At 42.8% G+C, this 21,690-nt stretch overlaps 1 protein-coding gene and 1 long non-coding RNA gene across 5 annotated transcripts in view; one reads left to right on the forward strand and one right to left on the reverse strand.

Annotated features, from left to right (window-relative positions):
- Positions 1 to 7,971: 7,971 nt before the first annotated feature.
- On the reverse strand, positions 7,972 to 19,407 carry LOC139827104 (uncharacterized). The gene is made up of 2 exons (XR_011737300.1): positions 19,271 to 19,407; positions 7,972 to 9,570 (listed from the first exon to the last, which is right to left on the reverse strand). It is a non-coding gene; the product is annotated as an uncharacterized lncRNA (long non-coding RNA).
- A 67-nt stretch (positions 19,408 to 19,474) lies between these two features.
- SRPK2 (SRSF protein kinase 2) overlaps positions 19,475 to 21,690 on the forward strand; it is a 140,382-nt gene continuing 138,166 nt past the window's right edge. For 3 of the 4 annotated variants that reach the window (XM_065838110.2, XM_065838075.2, XM_065838084.2), the window contains exons 1-2: positions 19,475 to 19,595; positions 19,697 to 19,781. In XM_065838110.2, the coding sequence (XP_065694182.1) occupies positions 19,580 to 19,595; positions 19,697 to 19,781 (101 nt within the window). In that variant the 5' untranslated portion in view covers positions 19,475 to 19,579. The remainder of the gene's footprint in view (positions 19,596 to 19,696; positions 19,782 to 21,690) is intronic. The other variant, XM_071803443.1, reaches the window with a different exon arrangement.

Consider the following 21,690-nt stretch of genomic DNA (forward strand, 5'->3'; position numbering starts at 1 on the left):
CGGCCTCCTGCCTGCGCCCGCCCCCGGCCGCCCTGGCGCTGTAGCGGCACGGCCCGGCACGGCCCGACCGGCGGGGAGCGCTCCTGCCCGCCCGCCGCAGCCATTGCCCGGCGGCAGCGCCTCAGCGCCCGGCGCAGCCCCGCAGCGCCGCCGCTTTGCGGTGCCGGGCTGGTCGCGCCTCCCGCAGGGACAGCGGCGAATAACCCCCGGCACTGGGCGCCGGGTTGGGTCCTAACGCGGAAGGAGGGAGGTGCCATTAACAGGGCGCCTCGCAACAGCGAGGTCGTGTCTAATCTGGAGTTTCTAGGCCGCAGCAGCCCCGCGGGCGGGGGCCGGCGGTCCCGGCTGCCCCCAGCGACAGCAATGGGGAGTGAGGAGGGGGCACCCATCGAGGGGCTGGTCCTGAGCTCTCTTCCGTCAGCTCTGGCCGGCTGAAGCTTCCTTTGACGATAAAAAACAGTTTGAAGCATCTAGGGGAAGGAGACAAGAATTTACAAAAGAACAGCAACTCTACAGAAAAAGTTTAATTTCCGAAATACAGGTATCGCTAAAGCAGGGAGTCACGCCTACAAGACAGTGGCCTTCCTGAGCAACCCTAACGTTTGAAACAGATGGTGCTAATTGAATTATTAGTCCCAGGACACTGGCATGTTCGAATACCATTTCACAATTTACACCATATCTACGCAAATCATGCTACCATTTTAAAACTAAATAAAACCAAGGTGGATCTGGATCTGTCCTGTAAGTCTTTTCTGACATTGTGAGAATGTCATCTTCTACCCTCCTATATTAAGCGGTGGTGCAAATAATGTCTTTGCATTATCTTCAACACATATGATTTGCCTTTACTTTTAAGACCCTTTGTGTCATATCTTAATCCTCAGACTTCCTCCTTGCCAGGCTATTAATGCCACTGTAGTTTCTCATACTGCTTTAGTTCTATTCTACTCATCACACTCAAATGTGAGGAGAATTACAACTGCCATGCACAGATGGGTGACTCATTTTCTCATCCCTTGCATGCGCTTTGTCATTCTGCTCCAAGAGGGAAGGTAACACAATGGACTGCTTTGGTTTGGATTTTAAAAAATCACAAGTATGCGTGCCTTGCTTTATGGCTAACTTAGAAAAGGAAATACACATTGCAGTTAGAAAGGAAAGAGCAAAGATCTGTGGCTATCCTTAGTTCTAGGCAGAAGGGGATCCATACAGATTTATTTTATCAAGTGTGAGGGGATTAAAGCTGTGTCTTTATCACAGAGCTTTAATTTACCCCCTGTCCACCCTTCACACTTGGAATTTAAATAACCTGCTAGAAATCAGTAGTGCTATGAGGAATGGGTTTCATGTGCTCCTGTGAACAGGACAACACGGACTGGGAACAGTGAGACATCAGCAATCAACAAGGCAGAGGATGGTGCTTCTGAAGACTGTAGCATCACTGAGGAATGCAGAGCTAGGACGGCTGCTGTCCCACTCCCAGGCTGTCTCAGTGGGAGGGAAATGCAATAAGACCTATGCATCGTTTGAAAATTGCTGTCATCTGACCAGTTGCTGTAGCTGCGGTATGTAGATGTTCAAAGGCAGTTCCTTCACCTCTCCCAGGCAAAGACAGTATTATCTGGCTGAAAATATCTCGCAAGACTTCTACCATGCATTGATCCAATTCTTCTTCTCATGTAACTTTTTGCTTCTTTTATGTTGTGCAGCAGAAGTTCCCTAAAATTCTCATTTTTCTTCCTCGAAATTCCTATTATACATTAAGTACCTCCCTGTCTACAAAATCCTTGTCAGTAATTAAGTTGCTTGTATGTTACAACCTGTGCTTGGTATGATAATTACCCTACTACTAGTTCTCCCTGTTGACTATGTTCATCTATCATCCATTACCATCAGCTTGGATAGAATTTTGAGTGGTATGAAGTACCTCATATAGTGAAGAACCAGCATTTTGAAGGGTCTGCAGGTGCTACCACAAGGTAAATCGCTAATAATATCATTACTATGCATTTCTCGAGTTTTCTAATTATTCAGCAAAGTTTATTACTCCTTTCTCAATACCAGTAAGCAATCTCTGGCATATTAAAGAACTATTTGCCTGTGTCTGAGAATCTACAGACAAAATCCTTGAGACCATCTGTCCTATGGTTCAGGGGCTGGAAGGAAGGATTCGCTAGCTCTGCCTCTGAGATAAAACTCAGCTGTTCTGGCAAGCAGAGACCATCAGTACTTAGAAGATGGCATGTTCAGTCACCTTCTGTTACAGTCTATCCCTAACATGGTTTCCATGTGTGGGCTGGCAAAAGGCACATGGTCATCACCACTTTCTGTTACTCAAGTACTCTTGTATGTACAGAAGTACAGTGTAAAATACAATAAGAAAATAATGATATGGCTGCAACTTCAGCTTGACTTTCTCCTCTGGTTGATTTAACAATTGAAAATACTCTATTATAAATGGTCTAATATACCTATCAGGTGGTATGATTAAAGTATTATTTTAATCTCAATGAAGATGTGAATATCAGTATGTTCCCACAGAAACTTTACTTAATGCAACCTAAAGGAAGTTTGTTTTGTGGAAAAAAAAATATGACTGAGCATAGTTATGGCCTGTAAAACTTTATAATGTCTTCCGGCTCTCAGACTCCCCGGGAGGGGAAATCAGGATCGTACACATTGGCAGATGGGAACACAAATCTGGCTAGGAAGAGAGCACAGGTGAGAAGCGTGTTAAGTCAGTCTCCTCCAAAGATGCTCCTCAAAAACCCAAAGGTACAAAGTTGAGCTGTTCCCACTCCACAGAAAAAACTAGTAAAATAGAACAGCAGTAACTGCACTCACTCATCTTCAGTTTTATGCCTCCCAGGGGCACAGACAATCAGGGAGATAAGTTGTAATTTTACACCTCTTTGCACCAGCTGCACTTAACTTGGTCTGATTTTTACCTGTCACTAACAGCACCACAGAGAATTAAAAAGAAAAACTATTAAAAGCCTAATGTATTTTTCATATGTAGGTTGTTTGCATTTCTAATGCTTAGTTTGAAGCCTTGCATGAAGTGAAAAGTGGAGGTGATAATTGATTACCATGCAAAATCTAGAAGTACAGTATTGGGGAAAAACATTATTTTTCTTCAGATATAGAGAACTTGATGCACCAGGTAAGTAATTTCAGTGAGGAGCTTCTCTGAAGTATGTTGAAAACAGTCCAAAAATAATCGAATTTCCAAAATAATGACAAATAGGGTTTTCAGAGAACACAAATTATCAAGGCTTATAGTGCTCTAATAGGCCATAACCTTTAAGTTGATTCTTCCCCCTTTCCCTTCCCCCATTCATTTTCTAAAATGAAAAGCTGCTTATTTTTCAAATTAATCTCTCCAAATCCCTTGGTCAATTAGTCTGCAATAGCAGAAAGGTGGAAAAGCATCTTATCTAGACAGACAATGAGAATTTTAGGCAGACAGTACTGTTTTTTTTTTTTTTGACCAAGTTTGTTCCTCTGTAAAAAAATTAATGATATAAAGGTAGCTGTAAACAAATCCTCAGTCACTGTTTTGTATGGAGTAATTTTAAGTTAAGAATGTATCTGACTGTAGAAGATTAAATAAAATCTTAACCATAGAATTGGGAGGTAACTGTGAAATACATGTTCTTTTTTTTACCTTTGTTAGGAGTTTGATTCAGGGATGTTGTAAAGCTTTGCAGCGTGTAGACAAAAGAGGATGTTATTGCCCACAGATCAAGTGTCTTTGAGTGGCAGTGTGGAATTCTTGCAAAGACAGCAAAGAGCAAATATTACAAGAAATAGGAATCTGAGCTGGGGGAATAATTATATATTTCTGCCCCCACCTGCAATTATCCCAGAAGGCCTTTCCCCTTCAAGGGCTGAAAGACTTTTCTGTGTATTTGGTCATGGGAAGAGGAGAAGATCACTGTTAATGATGTGAAATTTTGTGCCCTGTTAAGCTTCTGGTAAAATGCCTGTTGTCCTCAGCATGACTGGATCTGGTCACTGAAAAACACTTCAGAAGTCCCAGCATCCTTGTCAAAGATTGAAAGACATTAAACTAAAATAGATTATGGCAATACCTATAGTATTTTTTTTTACTCACAACTGTGAGTTGCTTCAAAATCTCACAATCCATAGAGAAAATCCTAATACCTGTGTTGGGCTAACTTCTAGGCTGTAGCCACATTGTAGTATTCCCTCTTTACATGCCTATGTCAGCAGAACTGCCTCCTTGGACTTCCAGAGGGCAGACTTTGGCCTGTTTAGGAGCTTGGTTGACAGAGTCCCTTGTGGGGCAGCTCTGAAGGGCAAAGGAATCCAGGAAGGCTGGTTGTTCAAGAAGGAAATCTTCGCGGCACAGGAGCAGGCTGTCCCTGTGCCCCCAAAGACGAGCTGGTGGGGAAGAAGACCGGCCTGGCTGAACAGAGAGCTTTGGCTGGAACTCAAGAAAAAAACCCACATTTTATGACCTTTGGAAGAAGGGTCAGACAACTCAGGAGAACTACAACGATGTCATCAGCTTATGCAAGGAGAAAATTAGAAGGGCCAAAGCGCAACTAGAACTTAGTCTGGTTACTGCTGTAAAAGACAATTTAAAATGTTTCTATAACTACAACTACATTAGCAACAAAAGGAGGTTAATGGTTAGACTCAATGATCTTAAAGGACAACAGGTTGACCATAAGCCAGCAATGTGACCTTGTGGCCAAGAAGGCAAACGATACCTGGGGTGCATTAGGAAAAGTGTGACCAGCAGGTGGAGGGAGGTTCTCCTCCCCCTCTTCTCTGCCCTGGTGAGGCCGCATCTGGAGTTCTGTGTCCAGTTCTGGGCTCCCCAGGTTAAGAAGGACAAGAGTTACAGGAGGGAGTCCAGCAGCAGGCTACAAAGATGATGAGGGGTCTGGAGCATCTTTCGTATTGAGGAGAGACTGAGAGAGCTGGGTCTGTTCAGCCTGGAGAAGAGAAGGCTGAAAGGGGATCTCATCAATGCTTATAAATATCTCAAGGGTGGGTGTCAAGAGGACGAGACCAGACTCTTTTCAGTGGTGCCCAACAATAGGATGAGGGGAAATGGGCACAGACTGAAGCACAGGAGATTCCATCTAAACATGAGGAGAAACTTCTTTACTTTGAGGCTGCCAGAGCCCTGGAACAGGCTGCCCAGAGAGGTTGTGGAGTCTCCTTCTCTGCAGACATTCAAACCCACCTGGACACATTCCTGTGTGATCTACTCTGGTGAACCTGCTTTAACAGGTGGGTTGGACTGGATGATCTCCAGAGGTCCCTTCCAACCCCAACCATTCTGTGATTCTGTGATTCTGTCTTTTTCAACCTAAACAATTTGATGACTAGCTCTTCATGTAATTTGTGGATGATAAAATCCAGAATACAGCAAATCTTCCACCTTTCTATCACCCTTCTCTTTCCTGCTGCCTGGAGATACTATTGATCCTTCATTCACTTACGGATTTGTTTAAACTGGATAGCATTGGCAAAAGTAATCCCTGGGTCCTCCTGCCTACTTGACAAAAGGAGCACAACTAACTTCAGGCTGTCTAGAGTAAACTGGTACAATTTCAAATAGGAAATACGTAATAGGAACATATTATGTCATAGCGTTATTTCAGTCCAGCTTGATTAGCTGGACATTCACTGGGCTGGTGCATAGGTACTGGGAGCACACAAATAACCTCTCCTATGCAGCTGAGGTTGAGGACCAGAATCCTGAAAATATCCCAGTAAAGTCTGTCTGTTATGTGGAGTGAGAGGTACTTGCCAATGTTTAATCATTGAGCTTAGTGACCGGCCTGACAACATTTTTCTGCCAGGGGAATTATTTACAGGCAGTTGGAAGGTCTGTAAGGAGGTCAGGAGCCTGGCTCAGTGGCAAACTTAGAACACACCTTTTGGTGAACCTGGTCTCTCAGGTACCTGCTTGCTGGTCAGCTGGGAACATGGAGCATGTCCCAAGAGCAATCACCTTCATTGTATTTTTTAGTGTACAAAATTATGTTATAATTATGAAATAAGTGTAATGTTAGGGAGAATTCTGCTCTGAGTCTGCGCTTGGCTGTGGGACATGGTGGCGGTTGTATAGTGATCGGATACGGTGGTTTGCTTGATTCTGGTTTTGTGTCAGACACTTGCCAATATTGCTGATGAATAGTAGGGGTGAAAGAAATATGAAAAAGCCCTAAACCAAGTGATAAATTAGAATGCTAATTTCTTATTTCTGCTGCCAGATAGTCATGCAGTCCTTGGAGTTACTACACGAGGTTTGAAATGTTGAAAGAGGAATTCCAGTATGATTTTTAGTGTCCAGATAACCTCTGAATCTAAACTCTAATAAAGTTTTTCACCAAAATGAGCGGTTAATTAGTCAACACTATATTCAGACTTCTGTTTAAAAAACATTTACTTCTGCAGAAGGGCACCCAAAACCTGTACTGTTCATGCTACTCTGTTTCTGTGGAAATTGTGTGTTGGAGTAGAATAGGAAAAACAGGGGGGAGAGGAGGAGAGGTGAAGTGTTTTTGGCCAAAGTCCCATTGGCCGAGTCACAGTTTCGGCTGCAGTAACTCAGACAAGCCAGCCCTCAGTGCCCAAGTCCAGACAGTTCTCTTCCCTCCTCCCCTTGGCTTGTGCTGAGGGAGGAGCTTGGTTCAACAGACACCATTCAAAAAATAGTTGCTTAAGCAGTTTATCTGGTTTTCCCCTGATTTTTAATCATATTAAAGAGGTGATATTTATAGATTTTTTTTTATGCAACAAGAATCAGTAATGTTAGTCAATAGGTACCTAAAGTGACATAGCAAGGTTTGCTCTGAAATGAGCGTTCAATTGGCAGACGTGGTGCACAGTGACTGGTCTTCTGAAAAGCACCATTGTATCCTTGAAAGGACACTCTCCTCTTTCAAGACTGAAAAGACAACTTTTTATCATTCTGGGGCTTCCAAAATATGTATGTTTTTGATGAATTGCTACACAAGACAGCCAGCCTTGACTAATAAACATAGCTTTCTATTTTCCGTTCTGTGATAACAGCTTCACTGACAGTCATAGTGCTTTCTCCTAGAGCAACACACTTTTCTAAAAATAGTATCTCGATTTAAAAAAAAAGAGAATATGTTGTGATTTTTTTCTGTTGTAGATCAATATTTGCCTGTTACCCGTGGGTGTGGGTCAGGGTAAAGCTTGTAACATGATACAGCTGTGATTATGGCTTTGCTCTGTAGAAGGTGGTGGCGGCATCTGTTTCTACCACATACACACAAAAAATGACCGGATTGTCATTGCAGTCTGAGGCTGCGGGTTGGAGAGCTTGGGCAGTTTCCTGTCCAGCCTCAGCAGGACATGTTGCCACAGATCAACACATGGAAATGTGTGACTCGTAACATTATGTATGTCCCAAGTCCAGCAGAGAATTCTGAGTTACTACAGGAAAAGAGGAAGGGACAGAAAAAGCAGCCTGCAAGAATGCAGATTATGAGGGGAAAGTAACTAAGGAAATGACAGTTTCTTTTCAAATTCACGCATGAGTGCAGACCCAAGAGTTTCAGAATAATTTCTTACAGGCAGATGCTAAAAGGGCCCAACTCACAGGGACAGTAGCTGTGCATGTTCAGGCCCATGCATGGAGCGATGAACGCCTACATCTTGCTCTGCTGGTGCTTTGGCTTCTTAGTAAGACACTAAAATCTCTTTAAGTCACTCTCTAATCTTTATGCACAGGAGTTAGCAGTCAGACACAAAGAGAGTTAACTGGAACAACTCGGGGAGCCCTGCAGCCCTTTCCCTTTGTGTGCCTGTGCTGTGTTGCTGTGCATGAAAGAAGCAGGAAGGGCAAAGAGAAAAAAAGCAGCAAAGCAGACAGCTGGAATCAGGCACTGGTGCTGCCTTCATTCCTTCATGTATTCATGTGTTCATAAACTACAACTAAGTTGCAGTTCAACCTAACTTTTCAGTTTTATTTTATTTGTAAGCTATTCTGCAATTTAGAAAAGTGTTTATTGTTTGCAGTTGGCAGGTCTGATTGCACTCCTCTTTAGGTCATTTGGGCCTTTAGTTTGACAGCTTAAGAAATATCTGTTTGTTGAAGTGCTTATTGCTGTTCGCCCATTTGTAATGAATAGGAAGTTCAGGCCACACAAAGACATTGATAGAGTCGGAACATGCCAGAAACACAATACATTGAAGCAACACTCCATTAACCAAAGTTAGGTAGTGCAGAAAAGTGATTGCATTTCTATTATTATATGCTTTAGGAGACAAATTAGCCTTTTATTCACTGTAATCCATAAAATTAATCAGGCACAAAACAGAAGGCATTAATCAGCAGCTATTTGGCTCTACACCCCTCCCTACGATAGGGTCTGGAACTGCCCTTTACAGACTGAGAAAGTATGGAAAGCTCTCTCCAGTGCAGTATGAAAGTCCCATTTGAAAATCCTGGTAGCCACGATAAATAACCTCCAGAGAAGCACCTTGGCTCCCTGCTGCACTGCAACAGCACACAGCAGCTAGAGGTGGCCAGTTTCTATACAGTGACTTGCCTGTGTGCAACGCACTCTGCTGTGGCCAGACTGTTCTTTGCATGGGTTCGTTAAGTTTTGGTGCCACAGTTAGTCATCACTTGTCTACAAATAATAATCCCACTCATCTTCTTGATGCTGGTTTTTCTGCTACAGAAATACTGTTGAGGATAGAGTGGAAATTACAAAATGGATTATCTTGTGCAAATGCCTTGTATTTCTAATGCTTTTTCTCTTGCTGACAACCGTATAGTCTAATAAACCACAAAAGCTTCTACCGGCTTCTTGAATCATCCCTCTACACAGCTGTGCAATCACATACTCATTTAGGATACAAGCAGAAGAGATCCCTTTAAAAAAATCTATACTAAGTGTGTATTTCCACAAAATGCACTGACGTAGTGTGTGGGCAGCAGCTGCATCCTCTAGCAGCATACAGTATTTCCATTGATATGATACTGAGAAGTGTCGTACAACACACTGCGGACAGCTCTTTAGAAGGGTTCTGCTCCAGGTACGTTGTGGAAAACTGAACTGGCTTGAGGTAGTCCAAGGCAACCAGCTCACAGTGCTGAGTTAAGATAATTTAGGGTCAGGATTTTTCATAACTTTTACAAAACCTGCAGACATGACAAGGGCAAATTGCTTGAATACCACTGATCACTCAGCTTATCAAATTTATAAGGCCAGAAGTCTCCGATTTGCAAATCGTATTTTCTCAAGTTTGAAAAAGATACGGAAATCCCAAGACAGTGTCCAAATTACACAGTCATTTATACAATATTTTTCCAATTTTTAATACTGATTCAAGTTCAGGTTGGACATTAGGAAAAGGTTCTTCATTGAGAGGGTGGTCGGTCACTGGAACAGGCTCCCCAGGGAACTGGTCATGGTACCAACGCTGTCAGAGTTCAAGGAGCATCTGGACGATGTTCATAGTCATATGGATTAGTTTTAGGTAGTCTTGCAGGGAGTTGGACTCGATGATCCTTATGGGTCCCTTCCAACTTGAGATATTATTCTGAAAGTTCAACAGGTACATTTTAACAAAAATATGTAGAAACCCCAGCCAGAAGTCCTATTTTCAAGCAAGTTTAGCAATTCAGATGCAGATAGATACCATTAAAAAGTGCTAAGAAGATGCTGGCCTATGAAATCACTGCTTTATTTCATAAGTGATGAAACCAATTAAGGTAATTTTTTAATAAATTTGTATTCTGTGTTCCCTACATCTTCCTCACCATTATGCCATCAAAATATTCTCCCAGTTTTCCTCTTTACCTCCTGTTCTTCCTTCCAATACCCTCAGCTCCCTTCTATATCTCAAATATCTTCTCCCCACCTTGAATGTTTCTACTTCATTTGTACATCATTCTAGATACCACCCTTGCCCGCTGCTTGCCCTTTTCCAGCTTGTTGCCTGGACCACAGCAGGAAAATGGGTTGATTTACTGGTGAGGATGCAGCAGCTCTTGCCAAATAGAGTAGAAGGCTCCTGAGTTTTCCTTCCCTTGCTGTCAATGAAGACGTTAATAGTGTCTGTCCTTAGTATCCTTATAGTAACTTTGAGACTGCTAACCTTCAGCCAGCTTCATTTGAAATTGAACAATGAATTAAAAAAAATCAGATGTTGACCAACCCTTCATACAAACCTTGTTTTCTTAGAAAATATGCTAAGAAAATATTACTACAAATCTTCTAAAAAAATCAAAACAGGAGTAAAATAGCAATTAGAGCAGCTTTTGGGATGATTCACTTAGATATTTTAATTAGTTTGGAGTATTAGAATGCTTGTACTCAGTACAAATAAATAATTTTCCACTTCAGGAAAAAAGCTTATAATTTAGGAAGAGGTTAAATGAATTACGAGATGAATAAGTTATTCAGAGTTAAAACCTTAAGAACCTAACAAAAATTTTCGGACATTTGCAAATGTTCTGGTGCCAGCATTTCTTGGCATTTAAAAACTACTGTGTTGGGGGCTGTAGTACTTAGGCAGGGGAGAGCAATTTGACATATATATATTTCTGTTTAGATTCAGCACCTTTGGCCCTACAAAAGGATGATTTTCCAGTTTAATTAAACACTACTTGAATAAAGAACTTTGTCTGTGGTTAACTGTCTGTCTGGTATGCGTTAATAGAAGTTGGCTTTTTGCTTAGAAAACAACCATAAATGCAGCATGATAACAAGCATGAAACTTTTGAGATAGCTGTTTTGCAAAGTTTCCAGACATTGCAAACAGAAGTTGAGAGTTAGAGTACTGTGACCTCATTAACGAAATGAAACCTTCCTTAAAGGATGAATGTAGTAAAAATAGAGAGGTTTTTAAATTCTAAGTGCTTAAATATATGGGATGAATTGTTGCTATATACAAGTAGGGATTATTCCTTTAGCCAGAGGTCAAGCCTAGAAAGTCCCCACAAAGGTAACTCTTGAGGAACTGGAAATTAATGATATGCTACTTCAAGAAAAACAAGGAACCTGAAATATCCATGCTCTTTTATTATCTACTGGCAAGGCATGGTTAAGCAGTGATTAAATCCAGAAAAAACACACAGTATTCAACAAACTCATTATTAATCTAAAATGGCCTTAACTTTCTCAAGTCCTGTCTGAACTACACAAGTGTTGTTCTGCACAATATTCCCCAGCCCTGGTCCCGCGGTTCCCCCAGTCTGGAGAGCAGAGCGCGGTGCAGCCGCTTTCTCTCCTCATGCCCAATTCCTATTCCACCCATCAAAAACAGGCGGTGGGGAAGGTTGAGTGTGGCTGCGTTTTATTCCACTGTAAGGCTGAGAAATAGCTGGTGATCCTCCATTCAGTGGCTTGCTAAACTGCCACCAGATCACAGCAGTCTTCTACCAGATTCTGGGAAAAATTGTTTCTTCTTCCAATCAGCTGGGACCTCCAGCTGATTAATGTATTCTCGTGGCACTGCTGTTTGAAACCATAACTGGTAAATATCCCTTTTATCTGACAGTCCCAGTCCCTCGTCAAGGGCCTCCTAACCATCACAATTTCTGTGCAAGAATACATTAATATGAAATACTATAAGCTCTGGAGCCTGGCAGCGTGGGATATACCTGTCCCTAAACAAAAAAGAGAGGAAATGAAAGCACAGTAAGTAATAATTTAAGTGTTACAGGGGTGACACTTTTTTTCATCTCTTTGTGGGCAAAATCAGATACATTTTTGATGAAAAGAACCCTGATCCAGCAAAGATTAAAAAAATATATTAAAAAAGGCAACAACCAAACCCAAAAGGGTAACCTGCTGCAAATAAGCCTTGGACACAGGCCTGCCGTGCATCTTGAGCTCTACTGAAAGAGCAGCTCGGAAGAAGGAGAAAGTGGTTGCCAGTAATGTAGAGAACAACTGGAAAGTTAGAATACGCAAGTTACAAAATCAAGTGTAGTTTCTTGAGTTGCTTTTTCCCCTCATGTCCAATAAGCTGCAGTTCCTAAATCTTTATCAGGCTCCGTGTGGTATACAGGGGACACATATTTCACATCATCAAGTTCGTCAGCTGTCCAAGCAATTCCAGACTATGAAGGGTAGTAGCCAACCATAAACCCCTGAAATGGAAGACCACCTGGACAGATGTATTTCTTTTACAAGAGCACTGGGATGGCTCTAGAAAAATGGAGCAAAGCATGCTGGCAATGCAGATTTCCATTACAATTGAGATTATGGTTATTTTCACTGTAAATAAGATTTTTGCATATCTTTCTTACTTCCAGGTAGATTCCCAGTACTATTTCATATCATACTTCAGTTTGTAACAGAATTCTTGAACTTGAACTATGTATTATTTTGGGGAAAGAAGAGACAGAGAGCCTTATTCGAAGATTTGAACAGGGCAGACAAAGATGCTATAACCAATAATATTAGATAAGCTGGTATGTGGACAAAACCATTGACAACGTCATATTTCCATGTGGACTTCAAGTACAATTCAAAGGAAGAGACAGAAAAGGCACACTCTGTTCTCCTGGATTTTCAGTGCTAAGAGGCATGCTCTGAGTGTTTGTGCTGGATTCAGCAGCATATTGAGTTCACAGTAACATTTTTTGCTTCTGTCCCCATAGAAATTGTACAGCGCGCTCAGAAGTGGTACAGTGCATTGTTCCACTGAATGCAAATAGCGCCAAACATATTAGTAAACAAACAGATTTGGATGTATCCTACCATCAACTAATCAGCTGTGCATTCTGTTACCATTTCGCAATTGCTCATTGTCATTCTCTTTTTTTTCTGCTGTCTTCTGGAATTGTGTTCTTACTTTAAGAATAATGGATAAGTTAGGAGAGAGGAGGAGATTTTAGGAAAGGGACTTATATGTCTATTGTAACTACTTATATTGCCTAGTGTCTGAAGGGAACAAAAGCCATTATTTTCAAAACAGCTTAAAGTCAGGTCTCTGGACAAAGAAGAAATCACACTTTTCCTCACTAGGAGCCAAAATAGCCATAATCCTTTAGTTTTGTGCTTAATCCCTCTGTGTATCAGGGCAGCCCAGCTAGTAAAGTACTGAGTGTCCTGGAGGGTGGGTAAAAATCCTGATACTTAGAAGTTACTGTAGAGAGAGACATAGACATATAGATGGACATATTGTATGAATGCAGTTTTACAGTGTGGTGATTTTAAAGGCCTGGCTTGAGTAAATACTGCAATGAAGACACTCACTGGTGACAATACTTGCATTCTTAATGTTTATTATAATATTTTACAGCTCTGAAGGCAAAAGCATGTGAATATTTCCTACCACAGTCATTTGTGTTACTACAATGAATGGAAAAGTGGGTGTAAAACATGATTAAATCAAACCCCCAAAATCAAGCCCACTGAATTAATTTCCAAGAAACAAAGCACAAGGCCAAATTGCAATGGATTAATTATCTGTGCTGTGAATGAACATAGCTGACTGTTTATAATATTTTCACTGTTATTTGACGCTACACATCTTGCAGTGGGAGCACGGGGAATTTCATGTGCTTAGAGGTGGATAATCAGCCTTTATTCAGTGTTTTTGAAAGAAACAAAGTTCATTTATGAGTGTTCTTTCTAAAAGCTGGAAAGAACTACTGGTTGGCTAACAAGCCAAGCCAGTTCTGCTTTTATTTTAATGATTAGCTGTAACATTTTCTGCTTTTAAAAAATGCGTTTTTCCATTTTACATGGTATAGATATGGTATAGTCATAACCAGGAAGAATGAAACTGAATGGCTAGTTCACACAGTATGATCTAGGCTGGTAATACCTATGACTAGACAAGCTGGCTGACATTTCACTTTGTAAGATGCAGTTCCTGCTAACTTTGTCAAATTTTAATCATATGAGATGAAATATCCCATGCTGAGCAATGAAATAATTCATACTTTTAAAATAATGTTGTTTTGATCATATTCAAAGAATCCTGAGAAACTTCTTGGAAATGCCCCTCTAGCACAGTAGTTCTTTGACTCCAGTATGCAGTCAAGACTAATTAAGGAAAAGCGGCACTGTTCTGAGCCTTCGTGGTAAATCAGAGCACACAGATAACTGTAGCTGCTAATGTGAGTTGCCTCTGCAACCGAGCCATCGTTTACCGAAAGGTTTCTTCCTATGAAACAGGACAAGCTTACTCTGCTGTCAGGATGAAGTTCTCTAACTATACCCAGACAAACCAGTGTGGCAAGTGCCTATTTACTGAAGCTTGTTTCAGAATCTATTGTAACCTGAAAGTTTGTAAAGGAATGCTGGTCCTTACTGAGATGCAGTCAGGTACTGAGGGCTGTAATCTCCCAGAGGGATGTTGGTGAGGGTGTTTCAGCGATATCACACCAAAGGATGTGTTAAGAAAGGACATCTGGGGCACTGCTGACATAACATGGCATCATCCTACCAGTCAGCTGGTGTCTGATTTTTTTGAAGGCTGTGAAAACGTCTTGTATCAAGTAAAAGTACGGGGAGGTTGTGAAGAATGAGACTTTATTCTTCAAGAGAAAAATGAGTCAATTGCTTTCTCTTACATTAAGCTTGAGCTTACAGTTGGTCCCTTGTTGTTTCCATTGTGACTGCTGTTTGCGTAGTCCAAGCTAAGAGAAAAGGAAACTGGGTAAGCCCTGCACTTTATTTCTAATGGATTCTCATATCAGCGGTTGGCAATCCCCGCCTCTCTGCAGGAAGCTGAGATTTCATGGAAAGAGGCCTTAATATCACAGGTGTGCCTTTGCAATCCCTAAAAAAATCTCAAATTTGGCCAAATGATGAGACTTTGTAAAATAGTGTTTTGCGTGTGTTGGATGGAGACATGTGGGAGTTTAATAATTAAGTCTCCAAATATTCCACGCTTACTTAGCAGATAAATCGCTCCCATGCACACTCAGACGGCATAGCTACCATTCAGAGAGAAACTGCAGGCTTGAGTCCAAACCACCACTGCATCACTGCTGAAGAACTTTCTCTATAATTGCTTGTGTTGTGTTGTCACTGCTGAATAACTTTCCCTATAATTGCTTGTGTTGTGTTTGATCAGGAAACTGAGAGCAGTCGCTAATCTTTCCGTGATCCTCTCTTCCCTTGCTGGCCTTTAATCAGCATGAAGGAAGAAATCACCCAGTTTGAACACAGTAAAAAAAAGGCAATGGATTGGAACAAGGAAACGAGGGAGGCTGAAATGAGAAGCGCAAGCTGGGTAGTGAGCTGGGCAGCAGGAGGAGAAGGGGTTAATGAAGAAATTTAAAACAAGGACCCAGGAAACAAAGCAGTTTAACTGAAGGGGTGTTTGGGAGTCTGATGGAAGTAACAGGGGAGGCTAGAATGCATAATTCTGGAAATCTAGGTACTTTAACGCTAGGAGAAATATTATAATGGAAATATTGCCATGGCATGTTTGAATCCTATTTCAGTTCTGAGTTAAGTCATGCCAGTTCATGCCCTATTTTACACTATGTACAATACGTATCTGGGTTGATGCGGCTATTTCTGGGCATAGGTAAGTCCTTAATGTCAAATTGGTGTTAAACTGGTCTCCTTTGCCCTTTAGATCTTTCTTCTTTTATTAGTAATCCACATTTATTTAAGAAACAAGAATTCTCTACCAATGTTAACTGCAGTTAACACACATGATACCACTTTATAAATGAAGAAAATCAGTCATGTAATTTGCTTTAGGAAGAGCACAATGAATCAGTGAATGAGCCAGGAATGTAAATTCAGGAATTTCTGACCTCCTGTTTTTTTCTGGAAATCTCGGCTCATGCTTCCTGCTATTTTTTCTCCAGCTACACTACTGAGATAACAAGCCTACTTTTTTTGTTTAATGTGTGCATTGCTCCTATTAATGTTCACTGCTTATACTCAAGCAGTGACGAGCAAAGAGACTTTAAAAGCAAACCCAGCTTATTTACTGTTGCTTAATACTTCCTATCTCTAAGTTTGTTGTCTGTGTTGCTCAAAAATGAGCTGAGAATTGTCCCCTTTGCTTTGTTTACATACTAGAGGGGGGAAAAAAAAGCACGTTGGTAGCCAGAAAATTCTTTAAGAGAACAAGGGAAGGACAGACTCATTGTTTGTGTGCCTACACAAGTGTATCCTAAAGAAATGCAGAATGGGGGTGGCAACTGCAGGAACAAGAGACAACCATGAAAAGCGAGAGGATGAGACTTGCATATTAATAAGAACTCTCCTTTAACTGGGAATTTCCTTTCACTGCATGGTTCTTTTCCTTTTTCCCAATATCCATCTTCCACCCCCCTCCCCTGCCTTACATGTTCTCGTTTTTTCCATTCTGTGCAAGAGCAGCATGAAGTTGGCTAATATCCTGATTTCTGAAAAAGTGCAGTTCAGAGAGCATGCTACCACACAGTGGGAAAAGCAATGCTGAAAGGAACTGGTACAGAAAACTGGGCAAAATCTTCTAACATCCCTCTGCTGAAGGAAGAATTTTGAACTACTCTCAGAAAGGTGACAATATCATGTTTACAGGATTGCTGTTAGGTAGCTTTTTATTCTGTAAAAATGTATTCAATTCATGTTTGAAAAGTTAACATCTTCTTGTGTTAGTGGGATATTCCAAAGCTAGGTGGAAGGGAAGCAAACCAAACCAAACATACATGGGGTGTCAGGTGACTAGCCCAAACTATATTATAAACAGGTAAAAATATCATTCCATAATTTGATCTTTTCTTCTTCTCCTCCTCTGATGTTTGCACCTAAGATCACCTAAATCTGCTATTGTCCCTCCTTTCTGGGTAAGTCATATCACCTAAGTCTCATAGGGCCTTTCCCCAGAGTGAATGAGCTCTATGGTAATCCTTGTAATAAAACACACCTGTTCCCATATTCTGTTCAAAGACAGACAGTCAGAAAGAGATACATTCTGAGCCAGTCCACCCTTCTTCATTTATGTTCTATAATGATTTTACAAATGCCTTCTTTCGCTATTTAGTCTGTGTTCTCTCTTGACTCATCATTTATTTTTGAAAAAGTGAAGTTACAATAAGACATATATTGAAATAAGGATGGAGGATTTCACTGAAATTAGTAGGCTCAAATAGACATAGTCCAGTGTAGATCCAGTCTTAGCAACCACATACCTCAAATTATTTCTGTGTGGTGTTTTTTTTAATTTTCACTTACTGTTTGTGTTCTCAGGAAGTGAGTTACACTCTCAAGAGTCTGAGAAATAAGGTCATTTTTTTTATTTTCTGAAATGTGTCTAGCTTCTACTGACCTTCATTTACTCTGCAGTTAGTTAATTGCACATGGTAATCCTCTATAAATACATACATACATACATACATACAGAGTCTCAGTGATCTTTTTGCATTTCTGCATGAGCGTCCTCTGAGTGGCTGTTTTTGGGGGGCGGGGGAGAAGGCGTGGAAGAAAACAACAAAACCCAGGAAGAATACAGTCCCCAAATACACGTCCATTAGAACTGAAAGGAATTGACTGTAGTATACACCCACCTGGTCCTAACAGCATTCCTTCTCTGTGTGCTAGCGGACTGTTCCTTCGTCCTCATTATGTTGCTGGCATTATGCTCATGAGGGAAATTCCTTCCTGACTCCAGATTTGGCAAATTTATAATTCTGTTGATGTAAGCAAAGCTCACTGTACTTATCTAAGACCCAGTTGACCAAGTAGTTCTACATATAAACCTCCTATTGAAGTAAATGAAATTGCACACGAGCAGCTGAACAGATTATTGGGACCCTGATGTGGTTTCTGCTCTACAGCCATTGCTGCATGGTTAACTTAAAGCCAGCAATGTCTCTGACAAAAAAAATAGAGTCGCACCATTTTCTCCATCATCAGCTCCTTGTTTCTACCATCCTCTACACAGGGACAAGTATTCATGCAGCAGCACAGTTGAGCCAATTAAGTTAAAATAAGCCTGGAAACAAAGGGTAAATAAGTAATCTGCTTTTTAACATTCAACTATTATTTTGATGCATCTAAGCTTTCTGAGCAGAAAGCCTTCCAAATTTCAGTAGTGTTCTGCTGCCTGACCTATCACACTGAACCATCACTAGAAGACAAACCACAACAAGGGAGCCATGTAACATGGCTACGTTGCAGTAGTAGTTTATACTGGAAATGTTTTTTTCTTTTATGTTGGAGGATGGGACACAGAAAATGTTTTGATTTTGAAATGCAGCTGTGACACCTCATGAGGTCTGCCATTTAGAAACTTCACAGCCCTCTTCTTATCTGTTCACCAGGCTCTCTAGCTGGACAAAAAAAAGTATTATACATTGTGATATCTTCTCTTTTGAGTTGTCAAGCTTTATCTTTCTGTTCCTCCCCCCTCCGAAGTGGAACTAACCATAACTAGGGATTCAGTTTTCTGTCTGGTTGAAATCCCAATGATCCAATTACTTAAGACCCGTGATTACTGCTAGTTCCCTTCACTCTCATAATACCTTGACTGCAGCTGCTTTTAGATCTTCATCCTCAGGGATTCTTTATCTTGCCATTTACCCTCAAAATTGAATGACCCTTCCCTGTTTCAGTCACTATGTGTTTGGACCCCAGTCCCATGCAAAGATAAGCCAGACAAGCCTCATACTCATACTGGAGTTTTTTATACGACACAGATCATCTTCTGCACCAGGCACAAGATATAGATACAAAATTTCAGTCATAACGCCATCAAAACTGAAGCCGTGCTAGGCACAGCACAAACAAGAAGTGGCAGTTACAGAGCCTGGTGTCACGAGCAACAAGATGTCGTTGGCAATAAAAAAAAACCCCACCATAATCACAGAGTGTCAGGGATTGGAAGGGAACTCGAAAGCTCATCCAGTCCAACCCCCCCGCCAGAGCAGGAACACCCAGATGAGGTTACACAGGAAGGTGTTCAGGCGGGGTTTTGAATGTCTGCAGAGAAGGAGACTCCACAACCTCCCTGGGCAGCCTGTTCCAGTGCCAATTGCCAAGAGTTGTCCATCATGACAATTAAATAACTTAGTGAGAATCAGAATTAAGGAAATCTAATTTCCCTGGATTTGTGTCACGAGGCTAATTGGTCCAGGCATGTAACTCCACACAGGTTTGGGCACCAGCTAAAGCTGATCTGGCCCCGGCTGTTGCCCGGGGACAAACCGTCACCTCTCTGTCACAGGTCCCAGCAGGGCGCAGCTACACGGTGCATCACTTCACCGCTCCGAACATAACCCAGAATTTGGCAAGATCCACTTCCAGTTGGTTCGACGACCTGACAAACCCACCTCAGGGGCAGCCCAGTAACAGATGCAGGCCCGAGGAAGGGGCAGCGGTTGGTCAGAGGGCGAAGTGCCAGGCGCTACGGGCCCGCTCCGCTCCGCGCCTCAGGTGCGCTCCGGCCGCGCCCGCGCCGCCACCTGCCGCCGCCCCGCCCCCGCCTTTCCGGCCGGGCCGCGCCTGCGCAGTTGTCGGCGGCGCGGGGCGGGCGGCGCGGGGGGTGTTGCTGCCGCCGGCCGGTGCTCAGAGCGCGGTCCCGACTGGCGGCGGCGCTGGGCGAGCCGGGGAGCGGCGCGCCCGCCGAGCAGCGTGCGGCGATGAACTCGCGCAAAGGTACCGTGCTGTACTGTACCGTTGCCGGGCGGCGGGGCGGGAGCGGGGGCTGCGCGGTCGCCGCTCACGCCGGCTCCCGGCTGTTCTCTTCTCCCCGGCAGTGCTGGCCCTACAGGCCCGTAGGCGGCGGCCCAAGCAGTCCGCGGCGGCCGGCAGGAGGGACAAGCATCCGCCACCCCACAAAAAGTGAGTACGGGGCTCCGCGACCCACTGGGACGGAGCGTCCCCCCAGGACAGCTTCGCTGTCTGTCCTTCCCGCACGCGTACCTTGCCGCCGCCCCGCAGCGTCTGTCAGGGCAGCCCCGCGGCCCGGCCCCCCAGCCCTGCGCTGTCCCGGCCCCGCTGCCAGCTTTGGCGGGGGAGCTGCCCCGCCGCCGGGACAGACGGCACCTCCCCGGCAGAACAGAGCAACCCGGCTGCTCGCACCGCGCCGGGGCCGGGCCATCCCACGGGGGTGTCGCCACGTCTCCCCGGGGACTGTCCCCAGCTCTAGCCCTGGGCTCAGCCTCCTCCGGGCAGGGCCTCTCTCCCCTGCGGAACCCACTCTGGGCTTGTACCGGGCATCGCTGCGGCGCTGATCTCGGAGAAACAAACCGCTGTTTGCCGGGGGTCCACACTACTTGGTCTTTGTAGCCCTCGTGTCCCGTTTGATTCACCTTCCGATTCTCTCATCCTCATGGTCTTCTTTTTCTCCTTGATTTCTTTCTGGTGGCACTGTCCCATCTATAGGCAGTCCTTTTGCTTGCCCTGCTAACAGCCTGATACACTCATCTTGTTCTCTGCCTCCTGCTTGCTACCGTCAGCTTGTTTCACGTTCCCAGATGTGTCAAATTGCCAGCAATGCTAGTACCGGAATTTTTTTGTTTGTTTGTTAAAATCGCTGTTGTTCTTGCAGAAATGGACAGAAATCACAGCCTTCCCCCCCGCCCCATCTTCTGCTAACCCTTCGGGTACTTGTCACTGTCCAGTTCATTTTTTTCTCATTTTCACGATACCTATTTTCACTGAACCATGTAGGAACATTCTTCCATCTCTGTAGTGTTCCGACTTGTAACTACTCTTTTGTAGGATAATGTGGTTTTGGACTCCTCCCTATTTTTTTTTTTTTTTCTCATAGGATTAGGTGCTTCTCTCACTAACTTTTACTGTATTTTGTTCAGTGAGATTTTATTGGTGACTCATTGAGTCACTAGTAGACTCTTTGTTTTTGTTGCTTGGGGATCCAGCATGCTTACGTTGTTCTGTCAGGGAAACGTACATCCTGATATTCCTCATCTTTCTCTCCTTCTAGTCGGCCGGTGTTTAGAACTGGGAAGCAGGGTATGGTGGGTGGATGGATTTATATGTGATGGGGTAAAGATGTTACTATGTGCTATAGTGAATGATTCAAGGGGCAAGGTCTTTTTCTTTCTGGTTTCTACAGAAGTAAATAATAATGCAACCCTGATCCTGGAGGTTTGTTGTTTGTGGTGTTTTTTTTTTTTTTTTCTTCTTAGTTATGATGAATGGGCTATTTTTCTGCTTTGAGATGTGTAAAACCAATGTAGGATGAAATGCTGATGTTGTGGTTGTCAGGCTTTGATAGCTAACTTTTTGTTCACATCCTGTTCTGCTGCTGCTGTTTCCTCCAGTGCGGCAGGAAAGCTGCATGATGCTTTCAGTTGTGTGAATTTGGAGTTACTGCAATGGAAACAAATTTTATGTGTAAGATACACACTCTGATTGGATTGGTGTCCTTGTTTCCCAAAACCTTTTGGAAAGTCAGTTTGTAACATTACATGGGTTTGTTTTGCCACTTTGAAAACAAAATTCGCTTAAATTTTATTGTAACTCTAGATTAGGAATTGTTTTTGTAGCTTTCAGTTGCGTCTTAACCACAACGTTACTAATAAACTTCTCTTCTACTTAGTTGATACAACGTTTAGTGAACCTCTTAACAGGGCTTCCTAGGGATGTCCTGCTGAATGAGTTTGTCAGAAGTTTGCTTTCACGATACCTAGTAAGTGCAGAACTGGCACTCTTTTTGAGTTTGCTGAAGAAACTGGCTACTGTGGCGTCAGGGTGCGCAGTCAGTAGCTGGCCTCTTGCCACACTG

The sequence above is a fragment of the Patagioenas fasciata genome, chromosome 1, assembly GCF_037038585.1.
Source record: "Patagioenas fasciata isolate bPatFas1 chromosome 1, bPatFas1.hap1, whole genome shotgun sequence".
NCBI lineage: Eukaryota > Metazoa > Chordata > Aves > Columbiformes > Columbidae > Patagioenas > Patagioenas fasciata.